Here is an 8,014-nt window from a genome sequence, read left to right as displayed (position 1 = left end):
ACATTTTTTCTGTCATGCCCCACTTTGGATCTTTCTCTCTCTCTGGCTCCGCCCTCTTTCAGACAGCTCACTCAGCATTTAAACATCAAGACATTTAGTCAAACTGTCAGACTCACTACAACACGTGACGCTCACAGTCAGGACTCCGTGTTAAAGTGACCGGAGCGACACGCAGACATGATCCGACTCCATCGATTAATAACTAAACACATGATCGTCAGTTCGTCTCCTAAATCATCTCAATGAATAAAATATGAAACAGATGAAAGTGAACTAGTTCAGTTTCATCTGCATGAACAGAACTTTAAACTAGTTCATTTTAACTGTAAACTGACAACACTGAGTATAACTATATATATAACTTTATACTTATAACTTCATAAGCTGTGTTATCAAATATGTTTTGCGGCTCCAGACAAGTTTTATTTGGTGGAAGAGGAGAAATGGCTCTTTTGATAGTAAAGGCTGCTGACCCCTGCCAAAGAGGAATATCAGAAGATCTCAGGAAGTGTTGGAACAACCAGTGACCACACGGTGGAGCCAGAGGAGAAGACATTTGTAGATTCATTTAGATTTCAGTGGATAAATGGAAGCTTGGAACTGCAGGTGGCGCTAGAGGACAAGATAGAAGTTCACCAAAGTCATGAGCAGTCCTCCTCTGTTCTGTATTTAAGCTTTTCATCCCCTGATGAGTAAAATCCTAAATGTGTCAAATACAGAAAGATACCACACAGATTTAGATAAATACATTTTAATAAAACATTAAATGTGCCAAAACAGTCGAAGTAAAGTTTCACAAAAATATGAACAAATACAAAACAGTACCAAATATAAAATACAAATCTGTTCATTCTTTCCAGTGCAGAAACATAATTCAGCTTTAATCTCTGGAATCTCCTCGTCTTTCCAAGTTGACGTCTTCATCTTCTATGTGTTTGGCTCCTCTTCTTCATCCTGACGTATTTGTATTTTTCTTTCAGTTTTGCGTCTGTCGCATCTTAGAAACCTCATCAACACTGCAGGGGGCGCTGTAATTCAGTAAAGGTTACGTCCCAAACCCGTATTCCAGAAGAGTCTTTAGTCCTTGGTTTCCCAGCAGAGACGTTCAGTTGTCTCTGCTTCCATCCAGCTCGAGTCTTTTTTTAACTCAGGCAGCATTTCTTTATTTTCAGATGTCGTGTTCTTATACTTTTCTTCGATGTGGGACCTGTAAATAAGTAATTAAGAAAATTCAGAGCTGCTGAAATCTTAATCTCCTGGATTTTTATTCTTCATCAGTCATAAACACAAACTGCAGAAGATGTGAAACTATCAAACATCAGGACATTTTCAATCATTGTCAAATCTTTTTCATAAATTTATTGGCCGATATATCGGTATCAGATTTTCTTTCACTCTAATATCGATATGGTTTTTGAACAAACTCTCAGAAACTGATGCTTTAGGATGTGTCTGCTGATGCAGCTGAGATGAAGCTGTTAGAGCAACGTGACAAGAATAAAGTAGTTTACAGCATCTCCATGACAACAGGGTTATTCTTTAGAGCAGAATATTGTAACTCTCAGTACAGAATATACAGTAAACTTACTTTAATCTTTTATCTCTGTAGCATCTGATTGTGGATGGTCCGTTTTGGGTTTGTTCAAAAGAAATAATCATTAGAAGAAACAACACATAATAAATGAATAGCACAATTATTGTAAATATTAATATTTACCGTTAGTATTTGAAAGTAGAAGAATCCTGCTCCAGCTCCTAATGCTACACACACAGCGAGTACTCCGACCACAATTAGTGCAACTGAACCTGAAAAACCTGTAATTCAGAGAGTAGAACTGTAGCATCAACAAAGTGCAGTGATGTGTCTTCAGTGTAAAGTGTAGTGTGTGTGTGTGTGGCCTCCTCGTTCCTGTATGTTCTCCTGACAACATGTGGACATGATGCTCCTGATGAGCTGGAGGACGGAGCCCTGGGGGATCTGCTCCACCAGGAGGAACCCAGGGCTCACTGCACTAGCCTAAGGTCTGACAGTCGCTCTGAGGATTTCATCAATCAGTTCTCGTCTCATGGGATCTTACCTTCCTCTATCGTCACGTAGCTGTTGATGAAATGCGTCTCCTCTTCACTACTGAGTTCACAGGTGAACGTTCCCTGGTGATCTGAAGATAAGTGGTGCAGCGTGAGGCTGCCTGACGCTGACACATCCTCCACCTGCTGCCTCCACTGCTCTGAGACCCTGGGGGGGCCGTCGACCCCGGTCTGGTTCACAATGATCTGCCTGTGGTTGAACTTCCACACCAGGTGTGTCGGGGGTTTGGTGTTTGGAGCAGTGCAGTGGATTGTTGTTGTTGTTTCAAACAGTAACACATGGACGGGAGCTGAAAAGAAAAGGGATCAAATAATATCATCGTTGTCAGAATGTGGTTTCAGGCTCTGATGAGACTTTCTGAACATTTCCTATCATCAGAATGATTCATGTGGAGGAGGGTGTGGCCTTGGAGTGATGAACTGAACTAGAAGGTCACTCAGTGGAGCTGATATCTCCTCCAAGGACCAACAGTCAATTCAAGCTGCACCACATTTCACACACATCTGTCCTCTCAGGGAAAATGTCCAGAAAGGTCCAATGTTAAAGAAAGAAAACTAATGGATCTGTTCAATGTTCCATTTGTTTGTTGGGCTTTAAGCAACATTACACAACAACTACTGGACAGATTTCCATGAAACTTGGCAGGAAGGTGTGTTATGGGTCAGGCTCAGAGAAGAACTCATCACATGTTTGTGTGGATCCAGGATTTGTTGTTTTTTCACATTACCATTGTGAGAGAGGACGTTTTTCAACATTTTCATTGATTTCCCTGCGAATAACTGATGAAGATGAAGAAACAATCTGACAAATTTAGAGGACTGATATTTATGAGTGTGTGAACTTTGGTGCAGATCTTGGGCCTGGTGAATTTCAAAGTGGTTTCATAAGGAGACTGTTGGGCCTTGTGGAGGTCTGAGCTCTACTGAGGGACCTGTGGCCCACGCTCCATCCTCACAACTAGTTTAGTGGAAATCTGTTCAGCAGACAAACGAAGTAAAGATTGAGAATCAGCATTGATATAAAATGTAAGTTATCTGTAGGAGCAGATATAAATATGCAGCCGTAAGGTGAAACAAGCAAAGGTTCAGTTCCATAGAGCAGATTAAACGTACTGGGTTGATACCACACCGCGCTCCTCCTGCCACTGCGAGTGCTGAAGCTGCAGATCAGAACAGTGTCTCTGTCTGACAGTGTCAGTGTGCTGCTGATCTCATAGAGCTGCTGCTCCGTCTCCTTCACTGAGGTTTGGATCTGAAGGGTCACGTTGGACGGAGGCCTGGTGGACCAGGTGAGCTGCGGCTTGGGGTAGATCCCCTCTGAGCGGCAGGTGAAGCTGTTCTCCACCTGCTCAATGTCCACGTGACGCACCGGAGCTGCAAGACAACATTTCTCTTTTAGAACTCATTGATCATCTTTGCCTCGTGCACTGTGGAGCTCTTCATTAATTTGACATATTGTGCTTATTATTTAACATGTCACATATGAGCCAATATGTGGTGCTGCTGACATCAGCTGTGTCTCAATTCAGGGCTGCATTTGAAGACCGAGCTCCAACGAGTGGATCCGTCCCGTCCAACCTGTCCCAGGATTCATTGCACTTTAGTGACTAACCATGTTTCAAAGAGGTAATGGTGCGGCAAGCAGCGAGACGTCCAATGCTTAAGTATCAGCTTCAACTCAACCCAACAGTACACATGTTAAACAAGGTAACAGCAAGAAGAGACAAATATCATTTCTAGTATTTGTGATCTTTCTTTACCATCTGCTCTCAGGTTGATAACTGACACCTTGTGGACTCCAGTGATGGTGCTGGTGTAGCACTCGTATCTGCCCTGGTCCTGAAGCTGCAGCCCCGTCAGCCTGATCGAGGCGTTTCCTCTGGAGATCTGCTCTGTGAACAGCGATGTCCGGCCTCTGAAGCGCTCGCTCTGCAGATCAAACTGGTCTCTGTCTCTGTAGTAGGAGTGGACACGAGTGTTTCCTGCTTCCACCTTCATCCAGTAAATGACTGGGTCTTTACCAGGCTGAAAACTGCAGGGTAAGATGCAGCTCTCCGCTAAAACGCAGGAGACCTCAACATCTGTGAGACACCGGGTAAAAAAACAACCAGTTCAGGATCAACTGTGGTGAATAGAAGCTTCTTTAAAAGTGCAATTAGAGCATTTGCTCTCAGACGGATTGTGAATGTAAATATCCTGATGGAACTGTCTGTCTGTTTGGCTGTTGACAGTTAACATGCAGTAGTTTTATCTGAGCTGCTTTCACAAAAACAACCTCCTGCCACACGAGGCATTCGAATGTGTAACGTACATTTACTGTCAAACCAACAATATGGACTAAAAGAGGCTCAGATTCACACCAAGCTGGAAAAGTTGTGTGTTGATCACAGAAATGTTCATTTAGAAAATTGACTTTGAGATTCAGCAAAATCTGAACATTCTTTGTGATGAGAAGAATTTAGGATCTGGAAATTTAGACGTAAAGAAAGATTAATTTTTTTAGAATCCTGTGTGTGTGTGTGTACAAAATAACACACACACACACACACACACACACACACACACACACACACACACACACACACCTCTGTATAAACCTCTGGTATAAACGCAGCTCAGCTGCAGAACCAGTTGATCATCACCCAGTGTGAATGTAAGCTAATTTATTTAGTTGCCTTATTGTGAAGGTTTGGTCAATGAACTTGTGTTTCCTGTCATCATAAGCAGCGTGTCTGTATGGGACCTTTATTGTGAAGGGTCACCAGCGGAAGTGGTGGTGGTTTTGATTGAGCTTTGACTTGATGTGGAACATAAACAACATGTCTCCTGGTTCAAGTCCACATTGTTCAGTTCTTATTTTACTGTGAAGTCTCAGTAAAGGAGAATCAAACCCTCGGCTCCATGAACATCAGACAAGTGAGAAACAGCCGGTGACTCGGTGGAATAACGTGTTGTTGCTGATGGACTCACACTGGCCACTCTACGACACGTGTTTCTACTGGTTTCCACACACAGACACTACAACCAGTGCCGGCGCGTCCACACAGGAGAACAAGGCAATTTCCTCAGGCAGCTCTTTGGCGAGGGCGATGAAATGTATGATCACCAGCTGTCAAGAGCCAGAGGTCGATTCAATTTAACTTTATTTAACTTCACTTCAGACTCGTAGGTCAGAGATTGACTCTTTGAGAAAATAAAATCCATTGAGAGGAAACTGCAGCGACGGAAATGATCTGACTGCGAATCTAAAAAGAGGCGACTATTAAAGGAGCAGGTATTCAAACCTGGATCCCAGAGGTGTTGTGATTAGTGAACTGAAGAGTCGGTTTACAAGTGATGAAGGTGATATTCTAGTCATCATATCAGGCCATCGTGCGAAACATCAGGAGAGAGAGAACACGTGTTTCTCTATGTTGTTATAAACCTTCACAATCATTTCTCCTGTTTCCTGCTTCGTCTGATGGAAACCAACATGCCTGTACAAAGTACTACGTTCAAACAGAACCTGTGATTTCTGAGTAAGATCAGACTTCACGTACCTGCTGTGGTGAGAGTCCACATGTTGAGGATCCACACAACCAGAGACTTGAACGCAGACATCTTTCTGTCATTCTGTGAGAACTGGATGTGGATCAATGGAAGAAGAGACGAGTTAACAGCTGGTTTGACTCATGACACCGAGTCAGAGCAGCGGAGGTTCAGACTCTGCAGCTACGATCTCTGCAGAGTTCAGACTGAAGACTCAGACTCTAAGTCCCATTGTTAACATTGTGTGATGGAAACTGAAAGTGACTCTGTAAAGTGCTCCCCCCACTTCCTCTCAAACTTCCTGCAGATTTCTCAGAAACAAGCTTCTTCTTCTACAGTTTATTTGGGGTCGGTTCTCCAGGACCACAGACTGTCTGTTATCATTCTAACAGTTTCCTCTTCTCCGCTCACAACACATAGAAACACACAGTGAACACATGTGGAGATAAAACCTGTCGTTAAGAAAACAAGAGTTTACTCACCGACCCACCGGGTCTCCGCTCCTCCGTGTCTGTTCCTGAAGAACAGGCCTGAAACCTGGTGAACTCCTAATAACCGAAGCTGAAGTCACGAAGACAAACGAACAGTAAACGAGTCAAAAGTTTCTCCAGCGACTGATCCCGACACAATCACAGTGGATGAGAGAAGTGAGTGAACACGGTGTAAATAAAGAGGAACCTGACCTCGAGTTCAACACATCACCCTCTTTAACACGAGTAAAATTGCAATCTCCTCCTTCTTCCTGAGCGAGAGCAGAAGTGACAAACGTTAGCAAACAGACTCAAAGTGTGATAACAGGAACCCAGTGTGTGACTGAGTGTCAGTGATCACTTGCAGATATAAGCTGTGGAAACAAATATTATTCTAATACTAAAGCACTTCCAACTTTGTTTTATAGAAATGGTAAAAGAAAGGAGAGACAGTAACAAAGAAACTTTTTGATGGTAATAAAACATGAGAATCCACATTACAGTTTCTCAATGCATTGACTTGTGTTCCAGTGGAAACAACATCTCTGAACAAAGCTGGATGTGAAAAAGGTTTTTCTTTCATTGGAGTTGATGTATCAGGCTCAGGAAGATGTAAAAGAACAGGAAGAACATCAGTGACACAAGTTCTCTTCTCCTGTCGGAAGTTATTTTACATCCTGAGGTGGTGGAAGTTCACTGAACCAAATGAATATAGACATCTCGCACACAAACACACCCACACCCACACACGCGCACGCTCATGCACTCTCTCACACACACACCCACACACACACACACACACACTCACACACACACACACACACACGGACACACACTCAGGTTCCTAAGTCTTGTTTTTAGTGCTGCCTTCAGCTGCTATCGAAACAAACACTACACAGGGGACAAACACAGTTTGTTCATCTACTAAAGAAAACCGTCTGGTGAACTTTTATGATTATGTAATAACTTTGTAATACAGTTTAATTAAATGATTGAAACCTGAATCATTCTAAATAATCTTCAGTGGTGTATTTATTTGCAGCATCGTCTGTTCACAGCTTCATTACCTGAACTCATCACCTGCATGTGTGCCTCCGCGCAGGTGTTATAAGGTTCAGTGGCTTCAGCCCTTTTTTAAGTATATGTAATTCTAATTCAAACTTCAGACTGTATGTTCTTAAGATTTTAAATTTCACTGCTCTGTTTTGCGGCTCCAGACAAGTTTTATTTGGTGGAAGAGGAGAAATGGCTCTTTTGATAGTAAAGGCTGCTGACCCCTGCCAAAGAGGAACAACAGAAGATCTCAGGAAGTGTTGGAACAACCAGTGACCACACGGTGGAGACAGAGGAGAAGACATTTGAAGATTCATTTAGATTTCAGTGGATAAATGGAAGCTTGGAACTGCAGGTGGCGCTAGAGGACAAGATAGAAGTTCACCAAAGTCATGAGCAGTCCTCTTCTGTTCTGTATTTAAGCTTTTCATCCCCTGATGAGTAAAATCCTAAATGTGTCTATAAGTGCTTAAACTTAGTATAATCCGTCATCACACACACTAAATCAAAAACTTAACACGGGTGACATTTGAAGAAAAAGAAGCTTAATGCAGGAAAATAAAAGTTTTTCTAAAATGCCATCAAAAACCAGCACAGTTAACATGTGAATACTCAGTAAATTATATTCTACTGCATCGAGTATTTATGAAACAATCAAACATACAAAAGGCAAAAGACTCTCCGGCTAAAATGACGTCTCATGGCTGACGGAGGTTTTACTCAGTACAAGACTGGGATGCAAATCCACACAGCAAGACAACAGAGCCAGAAAACACTTGGATGTACTGGACACATACAAGTACAAGAGTCAAATATTTCTGTCCAGAACGTAGACGGGAGCCGTGTATCAAAATACTCTGCGACGTACGGAAACC

At 42.5% G+C, this 8,014-nt stretch overlaps 1 protein-coding gene across 3 annotated transcripts; it reads right to left on the bottom strand.

Moving 5' to 3' along the window:
• Nucleotides 1-735: 735 nt before the first annotated feature.
• LOC118103975 (HERV-H LTR-associating protein 2) lies at nucleotides 736-6,359 on the bottom strand. 3 transcript variants are annotated; one of them, XR_007032233.1, is made up of 6 exons: nucleotides 6,099-6,359; nucleotides 3,849-4,169; nucleotides 3,202-3,462; nucleotides 2,079-2,378; nucleotides 1,589-1,815; nucleotides 736-1,207 (listed from the first exon to the last, which is right to left on the bottom strand). XR_007032233.1 is itself a non-coding variant. In XM_047337860.1 (4 exons), exons 1-4 carry the CDS (start codon nucleotides 5,686-5,688, stop codon nucleotides 2,065-2,067), a joined length of 957 nt encoding a protein of 318 aa, XP_047193816.1. In that variant the 5' UTR covers nucleotides 5,689-5,907; the 3' UTR covers nucleotides 1,822-2,064. The 3 variants fall into 3 exon arrangements, 1 of the variants encoding a protein (XP_047193816.1); XR_007032232.1 differs by lacking the exon at nucleotides 6,099-6,359 and adding an exon at nucleotides 5,628-5,908; XM_047337860.1 differs by lacking the exons at nucleotides 736-1,207; nucleotides 1,589-1,815; nucleotides 6,099-6,359 and adding an exon at nucleotides 5,628-5,907 and having other exon boundaries at nucleotides 1,822-2,378.
• Nucleotides 6,360-8,014: the final 1,655 nt, after the last annotated feature.

This window comes from Hippoglossus stenolepis, chromosome 19 (assembly GCF_022539355.2).
Source record: "Hippoglossus stenolepis isolate QCI-W04-F060 chromosome 19, HSTE1.2, whole genome shotgun sequence".
Classification (NCBI taxonomy): Eukaryota; Metazoa; Chordata; class Actinopteri; order Pleuronectiformes; family Pleuronectidae; genus Hippoglossus; species Hippoglossus stenolepis.
Note: the sequence above shows the minus strand (reverse complement) of the source record. Positions and strands in the feature narration are given on the sequence as shown.